This window comes from Pelodiscus sinensis, chromosome 29, assembly GCF_049634645.1.
Source record: "Pelodiscus sinensis isolate JC-2024 chromosome 29, ASM4963464v1, whole genome shotgun sequence".
Lineage (NCBI taxonomy): Eukaryota > Metazoa > Chordata > Testudines > Trionychidae > Pelodiscus > Pelodiscus sinensis.
In genome coordinates, this window is record NC_134739.1 from 9573047 (window position 1) to 9596335 (window position 23289).

The following is a 23289-nucleotide window of genomic DNA, read 5'->3' on the forward strand; positions in this document are numbered from 1 at the left end:
CTCTGAAGGACAATCGTTTCTAATTATCTCGAGGTAGGATAATTGATACCCACTCGTCTCTGGCTTTACTTCCCTTTCTTCTTAGCAGGGAACCACGCACTGCAAAGACATTGCTAATCAGGGAAACCTTAGCAGGCTGGAGACGGAGTCAGGGCGGATTGGAGTGAAGGTTGCCTTGGTGGGCACCAATGCGCCGTGAAGAGTTCGAAGGAGATGGAGCCATGAATTGGGGTCACATTGTACCGTCACCCTACAAATAGCGGCCGAAAGCTGCGTGTGTGGGAGAACTGGGAGAACAGAGCTGCTGGGTACCTTGCCAAGGAACTGTTGTCTGGGGAAATGGTCGCAGGCTGAGCTGTAGCCGGTCCCTTCAGTACCAATACCAGGTTTACGGTTGGGCTCGGTACATGGGTTGCCCTGCCTACAGATCCTCACAGCTGTTTGCCTGGGGCACTGGCATGGTAGCACACCAGTGTTCGGGGCGGGGAAGGGGGCGTCAGCCAGCCAGCTGCTCTGGGGGTCACGGAATAGCACGATGGGCAGTGGTCTCACAGAGTTGTCTGCAGGCACTCATTACAATCGCAGGCTCGGCGGCTGAGTCCAAACCCCTCCTCTCAGCTCCTGTCCCTGCCTTTGCACATCTGGCTGGCAGATGGGGAACCACGAGGGGCTACTTGCTGTGGCGCCTTGTCTTATCTTTGCAGCGGCGCTTGGATGCAGCCTTTCCAGCAGAGGGGAGGGAGGACGGGCCGGGGCCTGAGGTGATGGCAGCCAGCCAGCATCCTCGGTGTGGATGGTGGCTGCAAGGTGTGAAAGTCGGTGAAGGCTCCTAGGGGGCAGGTTGGAACCACTGGCCTGGTGCAAAGTGGGGCTAAGGAATTAGTCCCAAGCAGCCCCCCGTCATGGCCCAGAGCCCCCTCATACCAGGCGCTGCCCATAGTACCCCGATGCGTGCCTTGGCTCAGAGTGCCTGCTGTGCGTCGGTGGCGCTAGCAGCCACCCAAGCGGTTGTGGGGTCGGGTGGCAGGTCTGGAGGTGTTTGCATTCTGCTGTGGAAGAACTTGAACCCAGATCGCCCGCGGGCTCTTTGCAGAGACAGCCTGGCCAATCCCAAATGCTCAAAAATCATGAGTCAGGCTCGCCAAAAATCATGAGCTTGGCTTATAAACCATGAGATCCTCTCCAAACTGAAGCTGCAGTGGGGTTTTGATTTGCTTTCTGCTCTGTGGAGCATTGGGAAGCTTTCCCCCCCAACCACAAAGGCTGGCAACTTACTTTTTCTCTCAGAGCAAAGGCAGGAAACACCGCAGACCCACTTAGCTCCAGAAGTTGGGGTAGGCCCACCAGGGTGTGGGGAGGGAGCAAAGGGAGCAGTTAAATAAATTAATGGAGATTGCCTATCTCCTAGAAGCAGAAGGGACCTTGAAAGGTCATGGAGTCCAGTCCCCTGCTGTCCGGACAGGACCAAATACCATCCCTCACAAATTTTTGCCCCAAATCCATAAGTGGCCTCTGCAAGGATTGAACTCACAACCCTGGGTTTAGCAAGCCAATGCTCAAACCACTGAGCTATCCCTCTATTGGCTATACTGTAGCCTGAGGATTCTAAATGGCCTGGGGCACAAGCTCCCACTATTTGAACCCAGCCCACCCTCTTCTCAAAGCCCCTCCCCCAGCCTTGCAGGAGAGACGACTAGACCCAAGCCCACCTGATTTTTGGGGGACAAATGCTGAAAAAAGGTCAAAGGGTGCTGGACAAAGGTTTAAAATGAGGGAACCGGATGGGGACACGGAGCAAAGATCCCCGGACAGGGCCCATTGCTCCTCAAAGCTGTCGATGGGGCCAGCGGACAGTGCCCAGAGGAACTTTGCCCAGATACGTGACACTAGGGAGGAACAGAAGTAGGCCCCACAGTCGCAGAGAGCACCTTCATCTAGCATCCTCCTCCAGGTATCGTATATAGCGGCTTTTGCCAGGGCCAGGAGCAGGGCCGGCTCACAACATTTTGGCACCTGAGGCGGGGAGCTCAAATGATACCCCATGGCCCCTCGCTTGGGCCAAAACTTTGCAAGGTCTCGATTCTGCCACTTTCCTATTCTTCTCCTCTCCTGGCGCTGCTCTGCTACCTACAGACGCACCAGCAGCAGACACAATTTTCTACACTCTGGGTCCTAGTGGCGCTGCCACAGTCTGGCCCTTGAGCCTCATGGTAAGGCCGCCTTGGCCAGGAGGAGGTCTCGTGACTTTGTGGGGCCTCGGATGGGGTGTGAGTAAATAAAAAGGCGTGGGGAAAAATGCAGCCAGACCCTCAATAAGAGGTTCTGGAGGAGCCGGAATAGGGGCTGCAACCTGGCGCATTCTAGGTATGCGTGCGCCAGGTTTTCCCTCACGCAGGAAGGGCCGGTGCCTGGGATAGGGGTGAACCGCACCAGGTACACGCCCGTGCTCACGGCTCCGCTACCCGCAGAATCTCCGCCGGAGTGCCAGGGGGTGCGCTCCAGCCCCCTCTGAGGACTGGTTGGGAGGGAGGGGGCGCCATGCGCTCTGGGTGGCACTGAGGACTGGCTGGCCCGTCCCCACCTCAAGCCCCTCTCCCGTCGCCCAGGGGCCCCACCATCCTGGATGTAAAGGAAACACTAATTCTCACTGAGACGCCAGGGACCCTGGCGATACTGCAGAGAGCCGGGAGCAAACTTTCGCAGGTGACTCGCCTTCCCAGTCATGCTCCCCGGAGCAGCACAAGCCCGGCTAGAGCAGGGGGCAAGGAACTGAGCTATTCTAGGGGGGTCTCTCTCCAGCTCAAAGTTTCTTTGCTTTGACGGCTTCGGGGTTTCCTCTGCGTGGGCAGAAAAGCGCCCTTGTGGGGGCTCTCCTCTCGGAGAGAAGCTTTCTCACGCCAGTTCCCCCTCCCTTCCTGTGAATACCTCATCGCTGTGGGCCGGGACCTCAGCTGGGGGGCAGGCTACCGTTGTTAATTTCCCATCTGCGCTTCTGATTGGGCCAGTGACGGCGGGAGCGTGGCTTTTCCCTCCGCAGGGCACGGATCGCTAGAGCATTAAGCTTTTAATTGAGGTCTAAGTGTCTCAGTCCGCGGAAGGGGGTCCGCGTGCTGCGCGCAGCTCTGGAGCAGGCGGCAGGCTGCAATCCATGCGGTTGCATTGGTAAATACACAGAAAGGGGGGGTTCTCCGCGGCGTGGAGGCAGCCGGAGCAAAAATGCTTTTAGGTAAGTGAAATGCAACTTTCCTTTCCTCGCGCTTACGCCGACGGGTCGCCCTGCTGTGCGGTCTTTGTAGGGAACAGCGCCTCGGAAGCGCATCCCCAGTTCCTGGCGCAGTTGGCTTTTGAATCCGTGGGAAGTGGGAAGGCTGGTAGCTAAAGACGGGGCTACGGCTTGAAGATCAAGGGCAGCGTTAGAGCTTTCCCGTGTGCGTGTGACACAGATCGGAGGAGCAGGGCCGTGACTAGACCCCTACGGATGGGTGGGGAAAGTCCGTGCCTGTGTGTGCTGCTGAGGTCCCAACCGAGCAGCTGCGAGTCACTCAGCCACCTGCAGTGGGGCTTTGATAGAGTTCTTGAGCCCCGAAACATGGCATCAAGTCAAGGTGTGCAAATGCTTGTAAAACCTGCCCTATTTTCTCGCGATCCGAGGCCGGTTCAACTCCGATTACAGACCTAGGAATGTGTTTTCCCCCTAGGGCGCTTGGCCAAAGGCTTGAGGGTCACTAGGGAAAAAGATATGGACAGGAACTATTATGAGACTCATTAAACTTAGGAAGTCCTGGGTTGGAAATGGTGGCTGATTATAGGAGTGTGCTACCTGGGTATCCTCTGCCTAATTAAACTGTTAGGATCCTCTTTATCAATCCTAAACTGCAATAGTTATTGTCTTTTTACAAGCAAAGCGAATCCATATCCCTCCCCACTTCCATCCTTGGAGAATCCATTTGAAAGGAGGTTGTATTGTTTTTATTAGAACTGGTTACGTCTTGCACCAATACACCCCCCAGAACAGTCAACCGCCCCCCAAACACACACACGCCACCGGTTTCTTCAGCTCCCGGCTTTTTAGTCTTAATTACCTGTGGGATTCAAACTGAGCGTGATTCACTGCAGCCTATCGATTTTTCCCAAGGCTACGAGAAACAGGTTGTCTGCTGACGTGAGCTTTATTTTGTCCTCTCTTTTCATTTGGGGGGCAGTTTTTACTTTGGCGCATCCTCCTGTTTCTATTCTGCTTGCCTGGGAATATGATGCCAATGCGTTGTGCCCTTCATACGAAATGAGGTTTGTTGGGGGGAGAAACCAGGCAAGAGCTTTGAAGAAAACACAGTTCAGCAGCTGGCAAAAAAGCTCTGCTAATCCTGGTTAGTTGGTGTTTTCTGGCTGCGTAAGACTCATTGAGTCAAGCTGCAGCGGCAAATAGTGTCACGCTTGCCTACAGCCTGGTTTTGCTTGCAGACGTAGGAGCAGCGGTTCTGTGCCTTTATTATGATCATTGTTAACTTTCTGCCATGTCGCTAAATGACACAGCTTTGCAGAACATGTTCAATGCTTTTCATTCCACTCCTGTGTCTTACGTTGTTGTTTTTGCCTTCCCTGTTATGGACGTGTCTACAGCTTGTATGTATAGGATGGTTCCTTCTGTGTGTGTGTGTGTGTGTGTGTGTGTGTGTGTGTGTGTGTGTGTGTGTGTGTGTATACATATAGTAACTATATCATGAACAGGGCATTTGCATCTTTATGTCTGTGTGTGTGTGTGTTATAAGTCTGTGGCATCCAAGAAAACAGATGTTCTTAAACTGGTACATCTAACTGGTGGGTTTTTTTTAAAAAAATCCTGCATTACTTGTCAGCTGCCTTGCATAGAGCACTTTAGTTTTTCTAGTCATTTGAAACATCATCCATCTTCCATGCACTGACTTTTCCTGTGTTTCTGGAACAAATAACAGTTCTCGGGATATTTATCTAGGATATTTGTTACCCAAAGCGGGTTTAAAAAACATTGCTTGCCTTTACCCCTGTTGCTTAAAATATGTAACTATGTTCTGAAATCTTTAACTCTTTATTTTTAAACTTCAAAATATAAATTGTACTGTATTCTGGAACATGATAGCACACTTTCTCTTGCTATTTTCCCTTATTCCTTGCCACATGTCCCTTTTACTTTCTATTTCCTTCTTCTCCATTTTTTCGGCATTCCTTCTCAAATGATAAAACAATGAGGATAATTTTACTCCAGAAAATGTCTCACCAAAGGGCACTGTGCAATAAAGTAACATTGCCTATCAAGGCCTAGTCATTTAATGGAATCCTTTGTATAATATTGTATTTAACAGGGGTACCCTGAAGTTTTGGAGAAAAGTCTGGGGCTGCAAAGGTTTTGGTAGAATATATTCTGTTGGCCATATTTATTCAACTTTCGTTTACTTCTTGACACGTGTGACGTACCTTCTTCTGAGGAGGTATTTAAAAACACACAGAGGGGGAGTGAAACCTCTAAGTCTGAATATCTAAAGGATTAGAATTAAAAAATTCCATTTCCCTAGGACATTTTAGGGCCAAAGTGCTAGCATGTGAAGTTAAAAGCTGGCCATGGAAGTTATCAAGTAGGTAACTTTGAATGTATTATTAGTGCATGAATTTTGCAAGATTTCCTACGAGCATGTGAATTATTTGCTGCATTTTAAGCAAGGCTTTGAAATCCTTTATGAGGCTTTGCCATTGTTGCCAGTTGATCAAAAATTCATAGCTTGGCTGTAGTCAAAGGTACGATGACGCTCTACACTAGCTGCGAATCTGTCCCGCTTCATCTTTGTTGTTTTTTTCTCCTTGCATGCAGGAGTCAGGTTTTTTTTTTTTATTTATGTGGTTTAAAAAAAAATAGAATGTGAAATCAAATGCTCCCGTAACAAAGTCAACAAAACTTTAAATTCGCTTAACGCTAAGAAGGCTGCTCAGCCCCATTGTCCCAGGGTGCATGGGAGTTTGGGCCGGCTGCTCCAGGTGAGATGCTGAGTGAGGTGTGTGGCAGCGCAGATGCGAACGCCAATGGCGTGCAATAGAGATCTTCGCTGCAGCACTGCGCCTCGTTGAGGCTCTGATCCAGCAAGGGACTGAAACGTGTCTCGCTGACTCCAGTGCAGCTGCTCTCATGCTTACATGCAGGCATCTCCTTAGGCTCCAAGTGGCCATGGGAGTCAATGGGAAGAGACTTCAGTGCCCGTGGACAGGTCGTTGGGCAGGTCTCCGCTTGAAATGCTGCAGCAGTGCAAGGGATTCTTGGGATGAACCTGGCCAGCAACGGGGATGAATTCAACCAGTGCAGACCAGACAAACCACAGCTTACAGCAGATCAGCTGACGCCCTCAGTTCCAAGCAGGGGTGGGCTCCGCATTGCTTGTTTGCACTGCAGGCTTGCAGGAGCGCAGCCGCCCCTGTTGCTGGGCCCTCCCCAGTAGAAAGGCACCAGACATCTGGACTGGAAAGGCCCACAGACGAATGGGAGCACCTAGAACTGTGGTTCTCAACTGGTGGTCCATGGACCACTGGTAATCCATGGTGACTTTTTTTTGGTGGTCCTCAGGAACATTGTCCAAAGTCACATGGTGTGGGCAGGCACCCCAAATCTGTTAGTAAGAAATAAATTTCAAATCAACATGATCGTTGTCTGCTCTTTTTTATCATGTCTCAAAAAGGAGGTGGTCCACGAACATTTTTTAATTGGCCTGGTGGTCCGTGGACTGAAACGAGTTGAGAACCACTCACCTAGGAGCGTGGTTGAGGACCACGTTGCTCCTTTGGGATGGGGTCAATTGGAGGTTGCTGGCACATGGTAGCAGGAAGCCACGCTGTAAATCGCTGAGTGGCATCTTGCTTGGTCCCGAAGACAATCGGGATGTATTGATCCATAGTTTATTTGGCTGCTTTTAATCGACTGCATACTAATGCTCTCTGTTCTCTCCAGAAGAGTAATGTCTCATTAAACCAATAATCTCCCTCTCCGTCTGCAAAAGGGCCTGCGGTTATAACGCTTTCTCAGGAACATCTTTCTGTGTAGGGTGGATGCTGCCCAAAACAACCACCACAGTTATCTCCCCACAAATGGCTTCTGTTTTTACTTCCTCCCTCATTAGCTACCTTAAAAACCTGGGCATGTTGCTCTTCTGTCATTGTCTGGGTTTAATGGAGGAAAGAATTAACTGAGATGTACTCTCAGCATAATGGCAAATGCATCATTTTCCATCCCAATTTTGTTTTCTGATTTGGGTTTTGGGGTTTCTTCATCACGTGCTGGAACCTGGCTTTTTCTGATGTTCTTAGGGAGGAATTTCCCCATCAATACACTGGTTACTTTTATCACAGGACTAACTCTTGGAAAGGTCTTGGGGGAGACGATCCGTTTGCTAATTGCAGCGCTAAGCTGGCATCTTGAGAGACAGCGCTAGTAAGTCTTTTGAGACACATTTCCTCTGCTGCAAGCTAGGGAGGTTAAATTTAGTTTAATCAACTAATCGACTAGTTGATGGAATTTCCATTGACTAATTGATTAGTCGATAAGCGAGGGAGCTGCAGCAGGGTTAGCTCTGCCTTTTAAATGTATTAAGAGCCGGTAGGCAAGTTACGGCCCGTGGGCTGGATCCAGCCTGTCAAGTCACTGGATCTAGACCGTGGGCCACCCCCTTTGGGACCCTCGGGCACAGAGCAGCCAGCCACTTCAGACAGGGCCAGCTTTAGGCCGATTCGCCCAATTCCCCTGAATTGTGCCCCACGCCCTAAAGCCAGAGGGCCCCGTGCCCTAAACCCGGAAGTGTGCTGGTATGCCGGGCACACTGCAGGAGGGGGCGTCGGCCCCGGAGGAGGAGCACGGCAGCTTCTGTGTACTGGGGGAGGGGGAGTTGGCCCCTGGGTTTGGCTGGAAGGCAGGACTCTGCCCTGTAGCTGGGGATTTAAACGGGCCGTGACTTGTTTGTTTGTGTGCTGGGTTGTTTGGGTTTTTTTGGGGGTGGTTTTTTTCGTTGTTGTTTTTTGCTCAACCAAAATCTGGTTCAAATTGGGCCCTGCACTTCCTAAAGCCGGCCCTGACTTCAGAGTAGCTTTAAGCAGCTGGCTGCTCTCTTGTGGCTCTCTGCTTTCAGCACTGGTGGGAGGGGGAGGCTCTGTGCACTGCCTCCACCCCCAGTAAAATCTCTGAGCTCCTATTGGCTGGAAAGTGGCCAATGGGAGCTGAAAGATTTTACTAGCCGGCATGGGCAGCATGCGAAGCCTCCCCCTTTCCCCAGTGCCTGGAGCAGAGAGTGATAGGGAGCAGCCAGACATTTTGAGCATCCTGGGACTGCAGCAGGCAAGGAACCTGCTTTGGGGTCCTGCAGAGCTGCTGGCCGGGAGCACCTCCTGGCCCGAGCCTGCCTCTGGCAGCCCATCCCCTTCCACTCTTCAACTCCCTGCTACATGTAACCCTCCCCCCCGCCCCCCAACCCTCTGCAACCCCTTCCCTAGGTCACAACTCCCTCCCACACCCTGTACTCCTTCCTACACCCTTCCCCCAGGCAAGAATCTTCTCCTGCACCCATACCCCCTCCCAGATCCTACCCCAAGCCTTTCCCCCAGATCACAAACCCCTCCTTCACCCAAAATCCCTTTCAAACCCCACGCTCTCTCCTGCACCCAACCTCTATCCCAGACCCCACAGCACCTCCATGGAAAAGTGCCGCCCTTGACCACTTACCAAAATCTTGGAGTGCCCACCCCCCATGAAAAATTATTACCCACCCCTGCACTAAATTGACTGCTGACAAGCACCCCTGTTGACCCCAGTAATCCACTGGGTCACAAGGACTAAGGGAACTTTAGGGAAGAGTTTCTCCCGTCGACCTCCCACAGTGGGGACACCACAGATATTCAACCTATGGCTTGTCAACTCTAGCTGCACTGTTCTTGTAGCTGGAGCTGCATATCTTAGGTCGACTTTTTCCGGTAGCATAGACCTGGCCAAACTCTTGGGCAGTTAAGATCTGGCACAGGCTCGCAAGAGAGGCTGTGGAATCCCCATTATGTTGAGGTTTTTAAGAAGAGGTTGAACGACTACCTGTCAGGAACGGTCTGGCTTTACCTTGTCGTCCTTCAGCACAGGGGCCTGGATGTGATGCTTTCTTGACGTCCTTTTCAGCCCTGCATTTCTGTAATTGTCTCATAGCACTCTTAGGTGGGTCTGTTCCATTATCAAGCCATGATTGTTAAATCTATTCGGGATTGTGCATTGAGTGGCTTGCTTGGTTTCTTTGGACTCTGATGGTAGGGAAGTAAGTCTTGCTTCGTGTTTGTCTGTTTTAGGGGAATGTATTAGTACAGTCAGCGGGGGTGGGGAATTTACAATGACACATTAGAGCTAAAAATAAAAATCTAATTAAATAATAATGACAAATGTGTATTTGCTTCCAAGCATTGACCATGGCCGGCCTAGCTCTAGGGCGGGTTAGAGGAGAGGTAGATAATGGGACAGCCCTCGGCACTTCTATTACAAACCCTCTTTTCAAGGTGCCATGGAAAGTGGCTCCAGGGAGAAACTTGATGAAAAATTCCGAAAGCGAAGAGCGTTTGGCCACTTTATAATTCCGAGGGAGGACCGAGCTGGGTCACTGGTTCTGAAGGTCTTTCCTGCCCCCCTGGAACTCTCAACCCCGAAACACCCTCTCCAAGTCCCGAGTCTTTCTTTCCAATTCCTGTGATGCCTCGGCAGTGGGTGTGCTGCTCCCCTTCCCCACCTTGCTTTTCATGCTGAGTGGTGCCATCTCACGGTTCCCTTGCACTCACCCTGTGGACTCTTTAGTTCTGCATTTGCACAGCGCCTGGCACAATGGAGCTCTGGACAACGGCAAGACAGATGGACATTTTTAAATGAAATTCCTGCAGGATGGTCATGGTGAGCTGCTGAGTCTAAAGTCCAAGCTGATGATCAGAAACTCTTCTACTTTTTCTGTTCATCGCCCTCCCTTGTAAGCCTCTGTCTTGTTTGTTCAAAAACAGCTTGCCAGGAACGCTTTTCATAGGCACAGCGAGCTGGCGTGTCTCGTCCTAGTGACTGGGACGCTTTAGGATGGATCTCACAGCAGTGCCTTAAGGCCTCCCTGAGGATTTAGGGTCTCTTTGTGCTGGGGGCCCAGCACATATATGGTGTAGCGCACACAGCCCTGTGCCAAAGAGCTTCCAGCCGACACAGAAAGGAGAAGAAGCTCAGCTGATTTACTGGAAGAGCTGAGAACAGACCCCAGGCCTCCAGATGCCTCGCTCTGTGCTTGAACCACTAAACCATTCTGCTTCTGCAGCTAGACTTGGGCTTTGTCTAGCCTTACCCAGAGATTGATCTTCTGGGGATCAATTTAGTGGGTCTAGGAAAGGCCTGCTAAATCAAACGCTAATGGCATCCCCGTCAACCCCGGTACTCCATGGGGTCACAAGGAGTAAGGGAAGTCAAAGGGAGAGTTTCTCCTGTCGACCTCCTGCAGTGGGGCCGCCAGAGACATTGGAATTAAGGTACATTGACTCCAGCTACGCAATTCTTGTAGTCAAGTGGTGTATCTTAAATTGAATTTCTCCCCCAGTGTAGATCTGCCCTTAGACTTGCTGTCACTAAAACCTGTCTGAGGCTAAGTCTCCATTGGCACTTCACTGCGCTGCAACTTTCTGGCTCCTGGGTGTGAAAAAATACCCCTCCCCCGAGCACAGCAAGTTACAGCGCCAGAAAGCGCCAGCGTAAACCGTGCTACAGCACCTGGAGCCGTGCTGCAAGTGCTATTAGTTACTGCCCTCGCGGAGGTGGCTTACCTAGAGCGCAAGGGCTGCTCTCCCCCTGCGCTCCTGCCATGGCCATGCGGCCCCAGCTGCGCTTTAAACTTCGAAGTGTAGCCTAAGGCTTATGTAACACAACCCTGAGCCCAGAGGAGGTTAACGAGAGCATGAGTGTCAAGGCTGGCTGCTGGTCTGGGGTGGCCGACACAAGAGGGTCACCAGGCAGCCCTGCCTGGAAGGTGCAGAATGGCGATGTGTTCTAAGCACCTGTTTCCAGACACACACACACCTCTGAGGCCACCTGTGTCCACTTCCACTCGTGTGAGCCCTGTTCCACCAGAGCCCTCGCACGCTCTCTGGCTGAGAGCACGGCTGGTTCACAATGGGCCGATATTAGAACCCGGTTCCACCAGAGCCCTCGCACGTCCTGTGGCTGAGAGCACGACCGGTTCACAATGGGCTGATGTTAAGCGAAGCAGAGATTGATGCTTCACCATTGTCCCATGTCTTTGAGTAAACACAGCAATAGATGCTCCTGGATTGTTCTGTGAGTCCTGTTCCCTTTTCACATTTTCCTGCTGGCTGAGGGGTATTGGGGGAAGGGGGATTTTCTTTATTTGCTCTAAATATCTGGGACACTTTGTAAGTCTTGCACCTGAAGCAGCTCCGTAGGGCCATTGCCAGGCCATGTGGACTCACGTCCTGATGTGAATTGCACCCTGCCATTCAGAGAAGAAAATGGTAACTGCAAATGGGAGTAACTGCTTTGAAGTCAATGGAGAGACACTGCCAGCACGTACCTATAGCATTTGCCGGGAGAAGGGACACCTTATAATTCAGTGAAGTTACTTGCCAAAGTTGCTAGGCAGATATAAACAAAACCTCTCACTGGTGCTTTCTCAGTACACTCTGCACGTAATAGTGAGATAGAGATTGGGGCAACATTTCATCATCTGTCGCTTTGCTTGCACAGACAGCGTTCCACACACAAGGTTCAGCTCTTGCGAATTTGCTTGGGTGCGCATGCTGGACAAGCAGCCTGCCCAAACCATGTTCACCAGTGCAGTCTGCATGCACGAGCCCCCACCCTCTGAAATTAGGGGGGGGGGATTTCTGAGGCAGCACTGACCCCTCTCTGGACACTCAGCCTTGAGAGTGACCCAGGAAACACTGAGGCCATGTCTACTCTAAATGGAGGATCGAAGCTGTGGCGGTTGATCTTCCGGCATTTGATTTAGTGGGTCTAGTAAGGACCCACTCAAACGAACGCTGAGGGCAACCTCTTTGACTCTGGCGCTCCTTGTAGTTGTGAGGACTAAGGGAAGTTGACGAGAGAATTTCTCCCATCAACTTCCTGCTGTGGGGACACTGGAGAAATTCGACTTAAAGTAAGTTGACTCCAGCTACATTATTTATGTAGCTGGCATTGCCCATCTTAAGCCAACCTTCTGGTTTAGTATAAGCCTGACCTGAGATATGTCTCTATTCTCTTCGGAGAGAATCATTATGGCATAGCAGGTGGGGCGCTGGCAGGGAATGAGGAGATTGGGGATCAATTCTTGGTTCTGCCACTGACCTCCTGTGTGACTGTGGGCAAGTCTCTTCCCTTGGCTGTGCCTCGGTTTCCCCTCCCACTCTTTCTTGCCTATTAAACGCTTTGGGGAAACGACGGTCACAAACTGAGCATCCACTGCTTAGCGCCGGTGCCTGCCGTAATAGAAATAATTAATTCTGAGAGTGGGTGATTGAGAAAGCACTGCTGCAAGAGATCTGCACCCTCCTACAGGTGCAGGCCAAAGAAGTGGGAGGGAAAAGAACCTGCTTAATTCGCTCTGAGTCAGCTATTTCACCGGAACGGTGAGAGAGCCTCAATTTAAATTTCTTTCCTCCCTTTTAATTTCCACCAATTATTCTTTGGCTGTAACAAATTGGACGGGGTTAGAATGTATAAATTAAACAGAGCCTGGAATGGAGGCTTAACTGATCAGGGGATTGTTTTCTGTTCTTTGCTGAAACATTCCTCCCCTTCCACAAAGAAAGAAAGAAGGGGCGGAGGGGGGATCAGGAGGAGAGAGCCTGCCTCCAGGCGTGAAGGAGACAGAATTAAGATTTGACAATTACCTCCCTCTTCCTGACTCGGCCCCAGGCCAGGATTAACCGGACTCCTTTCCTCTGTTGAGAAGCTAGTTACCTGCCACAAAGTTGCATTCCTCTGCAGAGACAAGTCCGATCTTTGCTCCGGTGCTTTGTGTGAATGCAGGAATGAAACCACATGCTGTAGCTATGGGGGTGGGGGTTCCTGGGCCACCTTGAAAACACAGAAACTCCAAGCCCTTCCCAGGTGCAGGGGAGTCAGGGGTGACTTTTCCTAGGCAGGCATTTCAAAAAGCCAGTTTCCAGCTGATGAGCTTGTGGCTGAATTGGGGATGGTTACTGAGTAAGATTTGCAGTTTATAAAAGGGGGGGGGGGGTATTTTCGGTGCTTTATTCTGAACTTTCAGAGAGGAGACTCCAAGGCTATGACAACACTACAAGGTTTTTGCGCAAAACCAGTGGGTTTTGCACAAAAACCGGCGGAGCGTCCACACCTCAAGCGTGTTTTTGCACAAGAAAATTGACAGAACAGAAGGATTTTGCTGGTAGAATTATTCCTCTCCCCACAAGGAATAACTCCTTTTTTCACGACAGCTCTTGCGCAAAAAGGCAGGTGTGGATGCTCCAGAGGGGCTTTTTGCGCAAAAAACCCTATCGGAAAAATCACAGGTGCTCTGATGGCCATTCTGTGAATGGCCATCAGAGCTTTCTTGAGCAAGAGCGTCCGTGCAGTGTGGACTTTCTCTTGTGCAGAAGCACATTGCTTTTGCGATGCACTTTGAGGTCTGGACGCGCTTTTGCGCAATAAGATTTTGTGCAAGAACTCTTTCGCAAATGGCTTCTTGTGCAAACACCCTGCAGTGTAGACTAAGCCCAAGACTAGAGAGATTCAAGCTGATTGTTGCTTTTGGGTCATCATTTTGGGCTCTCTTACTCTTCAGTGTGGTTTGTTTTATAATGCCTGAGATCCCACCTAGCTGCCGAGATAGCAAAGGTAACAAATTGCCTTGCAAGAGCCCGGAAGGTTTGGTGATGCCGGGAGTAAGACAGAAGTGAGAGGAAGTGCAAAGTAGAAAATCGCTTCATCAGCACTTGAGCCTCCCTCTGATCCAACATAAAATTCCCTCTTTGGTCGGGCTTCGCTGCAGGGAACGTAAATCCCAGCTCCAGGTCCGTGAATGATGAAGTGTTAGGATGGGCCAATACAATTTGTTGTTATTGTTCAAGCGGAAAGTAAGAGAGACGGTTTCCTCAAGTATTCAGGGGCAAGAGATTTTATTCCCAATGAGTCCTTATCCCCAAACCCTCGGGAGAGCTCAGGCCCGTGATGGATCTTTGAAACCTGAACATGTTCGTAAGGAAGTTCAGGTTCCGCATCATCTCCCTGGGCACCAACAATCCCTCCCTCGGTGCGATCTCAGACCTGGTCCTGTCTCAGCTCATGGGGGCCCCCCTTTAAGCTGCTGATGACCTGTCCTACCTCTCTTGGAAGTAGCCTGGCTGGTGGTCATAACCTCAGCCACACAGGTTTCAGAGTTCTCCCCTCCGAACCCCCATACATCTCTCTCTTTTTTTTTTTTTTATATATATATATATATATAATATATATACAAAAAAAATTCCTGTGGGACAACAAAGTGATGTCATCACAGCATCCGCAGGGTGGGGGAAGGGAGGCAACCATGGGAGGGTAAAGTCCCATCCCCAGGCCCTCCCCTTCTGCTCTGGGCCCCATCCCTGGAGCCACTGCCAGCCTGGCCCGCTCCGGTGGCCATGTGAAGAGCTGCGGTGCCGGAGCCTCAGCCTTACCCAGTTGCCGGGGGCAGAACTGGCTCTGGCACACCATGGTTTCGGCCTGGTCTTCCCCGGCTGCCGGGGCCAGAGGTAGGCCTGGTGTAGCCTTGGCCAGGAGAGGGGGAGTTAGCAGGCTGTGGTCGGAGTGGGAGGAGAGGGAGGGGTTGGCATGGCCAGGGGCGAGCTGGGAAAGGAGAAGGGGAGAAGGGGCCACCCAAATGATGAGGGGGCTGGAGCATGCGACCTATGAGGAGAGGCTGAGGGATTTGGGTTTATTTAGTCTGCAGAAGAGAAGAGTGAGGGGGGATTTGGTAGCAGCCTTCAACTACCTGAAGGGCGGTTCCAGAGAGAGGCTGTTCTCAGGGGTGGCAGAACGAGGAGCAGTGGGCTCAAGTTGCAGTGGGGGAGGTCTGGGTTGGATATTAGGAAAAACTCTTTCCCTAGGGGGGTGGGGAAGCACTGGGATGGGTTCCTGAGGGAGGGGGTGGACTCTCCATCCCTAGAGGTGTATAAGTCCCGGCTTGACAAAGCCCTGGCTGGGTTGATTGAGTTGGGGTTGGTCCTGCCTTGGGCAGAGGGCTGGACTCGATGACTCCTGAGGTCTCTTCTAGCCCTAAGAGTCTATGATTTTAAGGGGCCCAGCCTGGCGCAGCCGCAGCCTGGCCCTCCGGCGGCTGGGGGGAGAGCCAGGGTTGCCTATCCCCCCACCAAAGAGCGGGGTTGGCGAGTGTAGCGAGCAGGGGACACTAGCCTTGTAAAAGACAACTAGGGGGCTAAGTGCAGCTCTGCCCCCACCTGGCTTTCCAGCCTCAGGTGATCTCCCGCTTCCATGTCAAACAGGGCATTTTCCGACCTGTGTTGTTCCCAAAGCCCCATGCCATGTCTAAGGTGCGGGCCCTTCCGTCCCAAGATACCAGGCACACCCTGCCCGCCTACGCTGAATGCTCTATGCCGGATTGTAAATCGCTGCAACTTTTTATCACGAGAGCAGGAAAAATGAGGAGACTGTTCCTTTCGTCCCAGCGTCTCTTGTTATGGATTATGTCCTGCGTCAGGACCTGCGACGGCCTGGCCAAGCTCCCAGCCCCGGCTTTCACATCTCTCTTCCTCTGCGGTGGTCCTCGCTCAAGTTCTGATTTTGGGCATGTCTACGCAGCAGGGTTAAAGCCGAAATAAGCGACGCAACTTGAGCGACGTCATTTGTGTAGCTGAAGTCGCAATGGCTTATTTCGGCTTTTGACGCTCTCTACACAGCAGGATGTCCGACGTCGAGAACTCTACTGCCGACGTCTCTTCCTCCTCGTAAAATGAGAGTTACAGAAGTCGGAGTAAAAAGTCCTCCGGCTCGCCATTATTTTGACATTATGTTGAAATAACTGCGTGTAGTGTAGACGGGGACTGTGTTATTTCAGAGTAACATCCGTTATTCCAAAATAACACGGCTGTGCAGACGTACCCTGAGCTGCGGGTTGGCCACCCCTGATCTAGATGGTGCTTGGCCCCTCCATGAGGGCACAGGGCTGGACTCGATGACCTCTCAAGGTCCCTTCCAGTTCTGGCGTTCTATGATTCTGTGTTGATCTCCGGCCCCTCCTCCAGACAAACGGCTCAGAAGTCCCCTATTGGAAAGCACGCGAGCAATCACTTGAAGACGAAAAACGGTTACCTACCTTTTGAACGAGTTGTTCTTCAAGATGCGTTACTCGTGTCCGGTCCAAATCCAACCTGCCTCCCCTCTCTCGGAGCACCCGCAGGAAGGAACTGAGGGGGTGAAGGTGGCAGAGTCCTGTATACCATCCCATGCAGGCTCCATGCCACGTCGCAAAGAACAATTCAAATACAATGTGGGTAACCAGTTTTTACTCTAGCAGTGTCCACATTTGGGTGGGAGCAGGAGCGGTGCAGAAGGCCCCTCGGTCATTGTGTGAGTTTGTGGCCGTGTAGGAACAGGAGTCGCTGGAAAAATCCTGGCCTTTTAGTAGATAGAAGAAATAAATAAATACCCCAGCCCTTCTTTCTCCTCCTTTTATGTATAACCCTCTTTGTAGCCATTGTCTGGGAGTTAGCTGGGATGTCATCTGAGTTTAGTTCACCGCTTCCTCTCTGTCACATTCAGTCACTAGCAAAAGGTGGTGCCCAGCCCGGCGGAGGAATGAAATGAGAGACAGTCGCTTGGGTCTTGTTAGCGGCTGTGTGGATCTGGAGGGCTGCCTTTGGCCATGCCTGGGATAGGCCTCGTCAGCATGAGGGCATTTTTGCCAGGGAGATGCAGCCTCCCTGACTAAGGGCCTCCCATGGCGCTTGGATTGGGTCCACCCCACCCCTCGTGAGGAGGGAAGGGCGAATCTCGTTGTACAGCTGGGAAATCGAGGCACAAAGTGACCCTGTGTGACCATGGGAGAGCTGGGAATGGAAGCCAGGTCTCTCTGACCCTAGTTTTAGTGCCCTGGACACTAGACCGGCCTTCCCATACTGGGAGGTCTCACTTTAGTGGCTACAGCATCCCAGAATTCAACGCAGACAGGACCAAATTAAGACACGCTGAGGCCCTATGGCAGGGCTGGGCAGCTGGATCCAGCTGGCCTAACACTTTAATCAGGCCCATGGATGGTATCTGTCCGCTTTCCATTTATATCCTGCTGCCTGTGCCACCGAATTTCCAAGTGGAGGCTCAGGCAGCAGGATCCTACTTAAATGGCTCACAGTCGCAACGCTACCCTGGCAGGGGCCTGAGCCCTTTAAATCGCTGCAGCAACCCCAGGCAATGCAGTGGTGGGGCCAGGAGTAGGGATGTTAAATGGCGTGTAATCCGCTCAATCGAGTAGTCAGAATTTCCATCCACTACTCGATTAGTCGATAAAGGGAGAAACTGCAGAGCCGCAGCAGGGGGATGGGTGCAAGCCGAGAATCAGCTGATTCCCGTCTCATGCCTAGTCCCAGACCCTGCAGCTCTGCCTTTTAAATGTATTAAGAGCCACCCGGCTCTTAAAACATTTAAAAAGCAGAGGCCCAGTGATGGGGAACAGGGCATAAGCCAGGACAGCTGATTCCCGGCTCGCTCCCAGTCCCCGCAGCTGTGCCTCGCGTTGTAAATGTATTGAGAGCCTGGCGGCTTTTAATACGTTTAAAGGGCAGAGCTGCAGCGTCTGAGACCTGGCGCAAGACGGGAATCAGCTGATTCCCGGCTCACACCTGGTCCCCCGCTACGCCTCTGCCTCTCCTACCCCTAAACGGTGCTGGGGGGAACCAGCTTTTTAAGCCGGCTCCCCCTAGAACCAGCTCCTGCTCCCCCACCCCTCCTTGCTGCCTCTCTCTGATAGCAAGGGTGGGAGGGAAGTGACTAGTCGAGTTACTACTCGACAAGCATATGTTTATCGGGTAGTCGACTAGTCGCTTACTTTCCTAGCCAGGAGCTGCAATTGTGGGGGGAGGCTAGTCCCCAGCCCCACCTCTTCTGCCCCAGGTGCTGTCTCTTCCCAGGGTGGCCTGTGATCATGTACCAAAATTAAGTGGTTCCCCTGTGAAATTTATTGCCCACCCCTGCCCTCAGCTAAGGTAGCTTTAAGAGACCCCATAGCATTACCCAACAATGTGCGTTATTCTAACAGAAAGGAGAATGAGAATAGAAATAACGAAGTTTTTATATTTGCATCGATACCGGCACGTAGGCGAAGCTGCAACTGAAAACTAGTCATTTTTTTTCTATTTAGAGGCCCCTCGTAATCCGAGGCCCTAAACTGTAGCTTCGTGAGCTTGTGCGTAAATCCGGCACTGAAGGCGGGAGTCAGGGCAGGAGCAGTCTCCTACTTGGCCTTGGGAGGGAGTGTAGCAGGCGGAGGGCTGTCGTTTGCAGCTGACTCCTTCCCCACCTCCCAGAGAGCCGCTGGTGGAAAATGTAAATGAGCTCCAGCAGAAAAGGGCGTTCATCTCTGCGCCACGCATTATCCCTTATTCATGCCTCGGTGACAGCGGCGTCTCGTGTCTGGTCCCACCAGATGGACACACTGGCGCAGGTAGGTGACTTTATGGAGCGATGCGTATGACATCACTGGCTGCGTGCTCGCATCACCAGGGAGGGGTTGTGTAGGACCACAGACGTCGCCAGTCTGGAGCAGAACCCCGTTCCAGCCTCCTGCCTCTGACGGTGGCCAGCTGAAAGAGGCAGTTGTGGGATGATCTGCCCTCCACAGAGGTCTTATCCTGGTCTCTAATTCATATTGGCTTAATCCCTGAAGCACGAGGTACTGTATCCCTTTCAAGAATGTTGTTGTAATTAATTATAAGGACTCTGGCTAGTCTTGTTATCTATATAAATGCCCACCACCTTTTAATTTTGAGTTCTTGCTCTCCACCACTTCCTGTGGCGGGGAGTTCCGCAGTCCATGATGGATGAAGTTGTATTTTTTTTAATCCATTTTTCATCTGCCACCTTTTAGGTTAATTGAGTGCCCCATTCTCCTGTTACAGGACAGTGGGGATCAAAAGTCCCAGTCTCCTTTAGCATCCCCACCTCTCTAAAAATACCGCCAACCTCTGGATCTCGCTCCAGTGATTTACTCCCTAAATTGGTTCGTCAGCACACAGCATTTGCTGATGCTTTGTCTCCCTGCAGTGGGGCAGAGGGGGATGGCGGAAGTCTGTAGCAGGATTCCATTGTCCCAGGTGCCGTACAAGGTTGCCCCTGGTCTATAGGCATTCTGGGGGTTTGGAGAGGAGTGGAGCAAAATCAGACCAGCTGTCTGATAAGATGCACTCAGCCTGTGTATTTTTACAGTTAGCTCCACCATACCCTGGGCCCTTGCGAGACCCCCGGGGCATGCCAGCTTTGCTCTCCCTCTCCCCATTGCAGCTTGACCCAAGCCGTTGGCTGGGGGCAGAAGAACCAGAGAATCCCTGTCAAAGCAGACTGCATTTCAGGCTGCGCGCTCTTTGCATCAGCTTGACAGAACGTAGCCAGGAGGCCCCGTGGCTATACTGGTCTGCTCCCACAACTCCGGGTCACTGGTTCTGCCCTTTGGAAAAACCCCTGCAAGGGAAATGAGTGGTTTGCGCATGGTGTGAGGAGAGAACGGAGGAGACGAATGCTGCTTCTGCACAGCAGACGTCCGTCCCTTAGCCCGACGTGAGGGGACATCTTCTTGCTGGGATTCGGGGGGGCTTGGGCATGCCAGGGTGCCCTGGAATCAAGGGTGTGTGTGTGTGTGTGTGTGTGTGTGTGTGTGTGTGTGTGTGTGTGTGTGTGTGTGGAGAATGCGAGCCAATGTCCCTGCTGACATTCCGGCTGGGGCATGTGATGCCTACTGCAAAGAGGTTCTCCACTCCCCCACCGGCCTGCTGGCGCGCTTGCCGCCTGTGTCTCATCGGGTTACGTTGATCGCAGCAAGGCACCCACGACCCCAGAAAGGTGACAGCAAAGAAAAGGAGAGAGGGTTTAACTCGTTCAGGAAATAAAGCAGGACCTGACTTCCATGGAAAGGCGCCTTTCCAGCTTCACCCACCTCCTTGCCTTCAAAACAATAGTCTTTTGGGGTTCTTCCTTGTGCCTTTTGGATTTTGAACACTTAGGTTGCACTCAGATCACATGTGCAGGAAGACGGGGGGGGGTTGTCTGTATAAGAGCTAGAAATTAGAATGAGTAGGGAGTTGTCTGACACGTTTTTCATCGGAAAACACCCATTTGTCAAAGCTGAGACGCCCCGCAGGAAAGTGTCAGTGTTGACTCCTCCCCCTCCCCCAAAAATATAAATTTGGGTGGGAGGTTGAAAATGTCAAAATGACAGTGTCCTGTTTTGTGTTGCCTCTAAAGTGATGGGCGACTTTGGATGTCTCCTAAAATCACGCTGCAGATTTTTTCCATCCCGAGAGGGATACACTTAACGGATTGCTCTAACGAGAGAGTCTCCAGCAAGAGATGCATGGCAGATCTACCCATGAGACAGTGCCATGGTATGGTATTACAGAGCTGCAGTAGTGGCTTAATTATTTAAAGGGTCGAGGTGGGGAAGGAATGGCGTCTTTGGACCATCTTATGCTCTCGAGCAGAGCTCGTCTTGTGGTCTAAATGGGCACCATCATTTTCAAAATCGGGCAGTTGTTTTTTTTGGTTTTGCTCACCCACAGACAATCCCCTACTACATTACAATTGCGGCTGGTACTAAATTTTTCTTTTTCCTTTGTCCATTCCCTTTTGACCCATCATAGTTTGTACAACAGACATAGACTAGTCCATTTCATTTTGACTTCTGGGTCCAGTTTCTGTAATAGTTGGGGGGGAACAAGCGGGTTTCAAATAAAGGCTGATCCATTTTTGGGATCAGCTGGCTTTAGAGCCAGAATATTGGTCCTAAGAGATTTCAGGTCTGCTCCAGATGGGCCTTTCACTTTCCATGTTCCACATTTCCCTTTGGATTCAGGTCGCCGCATGTATAGTGTTTGGATTGCAAGCGTTGCAGGAGGACCATGGTCTGGTGTTTGATTGGGTGTGATTTTTTTACAAATAAGCCTCCATCCTTTGGGATTTGCAAATAAACAGCTAATGGAAACCTTTGGCTTGCTTTTTTTCTGCTGCCCCCAGCACTGATGCCCCAGTCTCGTACAAAGATCAGTGGGGGGCAAATGAGACCGGCCTGTGTTGGGGTTAAAAGGCGTTGCCTTTTGGTGTGATTTGTTTTAGGCTGGGGAACGGTGGTGCAGAGATGGCTGCACTGATGGATAGTTGTTCTGTAAAGCAGTGGCAACCCAGGTTCAATTCCTACCTCTGCTGCAGTCTCTCTGTACAGCAGTGGTCGAGGAATTCGGAGCTAGGCATTTCCAAAATGCTCCTTGCATGGGTAGGAAACCAGGCTTCATTCATGACTGCTGGATACAGGTGCCTGCCCATGTTCCCGCTAATCTCTTCCATCCATGTGCAGAATAATTTTTATGTGCACCAAGGCACATGCGGATGTGCACCACCAGCAGAAACACAGCTCCTAGCTGTGGGCGCTCTGCTAATTGACGGGGTGGCATTGGACTTTCTTGAGCGTACAGGGAATATTGTGCCTGCGTAGGCGCAGACCGCCTTTCAGACTGGCCCTTGGCTTCTCGGTGGGCCCTTTGTCGGTCTTGCCCGCTGGGATTGTAAACTCCTCGGGGGCAGGTGCTACTTCGTCTCAGCAGAGCTATCTGGCCGTCCCCCGCCATTACACATCCTGAATCCAAAGAGCCCCTCGCAGGGCGGGGGAATGCTCAGACCCAGTCAGGAAGGGCTGCAGGAGGTCAGGCCTGCGGCTTGGGGCTGAATAAAACCCCTGAGGAGAGGCAGGCTCCTCCCGCCACAAACACCCCCCCCCCCCAGCAGCCTCAGCCCCCCCTTTTCCCCATCCCTGACTGCCACTAGTGGCCACTGCAGCTGCCAGCAGCTCAGAGCATTGGAGCAGGCAGAAAGTCCGCCGAGCAAGATGGCTGCTCCCATGTCCCAGTGAGTGGGTGCAGGCGCTGCAGGGCTTTGTCCGCACCCCCCTGCCTCTCCTGGGGCACCGCTTGCCTGGGGCAAGAGGGGAGAGCCTGGGGAAGGGGACCAGGCTGGGCTTTGCAGGGGTTCTGCCCCTGGTGCCTTGGCAAGTCGCTGGAGAGGGTGGGGGTGGGGGGATATTTTGGTTTACAAAGTGTGGGCTGGATTAATTGGTTTTTTTTTTTCTATTTAAAAAAAATACCTGGGAGGTTTGCAAGCCCCCCTGCCCATCCCAAATCCTATGGCAGCTTTTCAATGGTACGTATCTGGGGGGCTATGGGTGGGGAGGGGTTTTTTTCGGGGGGGGGGATAGTTGCGTGTTGCTCATCTTGAAGCAGGTATCCAACCCCTGGCACGGATTTGGAGCGGGGTGGGGCTGGAAGCAGCATGCTCGGAACCTGGGCTTTGGCTGGTTTCTTACAGGCTGGGGTGTCAGAGAGAGAGAGAGGCTTCCTGTCTGAAAAATAAACCTGCCCAAACGTCTCTCCAGCCAGGCGGAATAGGAGAGGAATGCTCCAGGAAGGGAAGGGAAGAATTGAGTTACTTTCCCCCATCCCTCACACATGCCCCAGCCTCATCTGTCAAGGGGCCGTGACTTTTCACGATCTGCTAAGTTCCCAGCAGTAAATGAAAGGAGCTCAGCAGACCCGGCGTGCTCGCATGCACAACCGCTAGCCGGGAAATGCAGGACTAGCTGCTTTTCACTGCACCCTGCCCGCCCCGGCTTTCTCCCAGCGCTTGCTTCCACGTTATGGTTGAGGGCATTTGTACCCATCTTTTAGCCCAATCCCCCCACCCGGGCTCGGTACATTGGCAAGGCAAATTCTTTGCCTGCTCCTGGCCCTTGGGATGGGAAGCTCTGAACAGATGTCTATGGCTTTTTTATTACTTAGGATAGCGGTGTTGGGAAAGCCACCCGCTGGGTGCTCTTTGTGGAGGCTGAAAGGCCGTGAAGTCAGGCTGTTTGTGCTGGCGTTTGCGAGGGAGCAGAGAAAATGGAGGGTTTTATCGTAGCACGTTTTTACTGTGTGTTCTGCATCTTACGGCGGCCCAGAAGTCTGGCAAACCTCGGGGCGGCGGCAACGCAGCGTCTCTGCGTGGGCAGCTCCCTGGGGTTGGGA

The 23289-nt window shown here is 51.9% G+C and overlaps 1 protein-coding gene across 17 annotated transcripts in view; it reads left to right on the forward strand.

Moving 5' to 3' along the window:
- The window catches only part of LOC102463920 (zinc finger protein 385C), a 222628-nt gene that overhangs the window by 122108 nt on the left and 77231 nt on the right, over positions 1-23289 (forward strand). For 2 of the 17 annotated variants that reach the window (XM_075911599.1, XM_075911602.1), the window contains exon 1: positions 2984-3226. The exons of 7 other annotated variants lie outside the window; for them this stretch is intronic. Coding sequence is in view for 3 of the 10 variants with exons in the window: in XM_075911602.1 (XP_075767717.1) it covers positions 3217-3226 (10 nt within the window). In the remaining 7 variants the exon portion in view is untranslated. 8 more of the 17 variants (XM_075911598.1, XM_075911597.1, XM_075911609.1 and 5 more) reach the window with 7 other exon arrangements.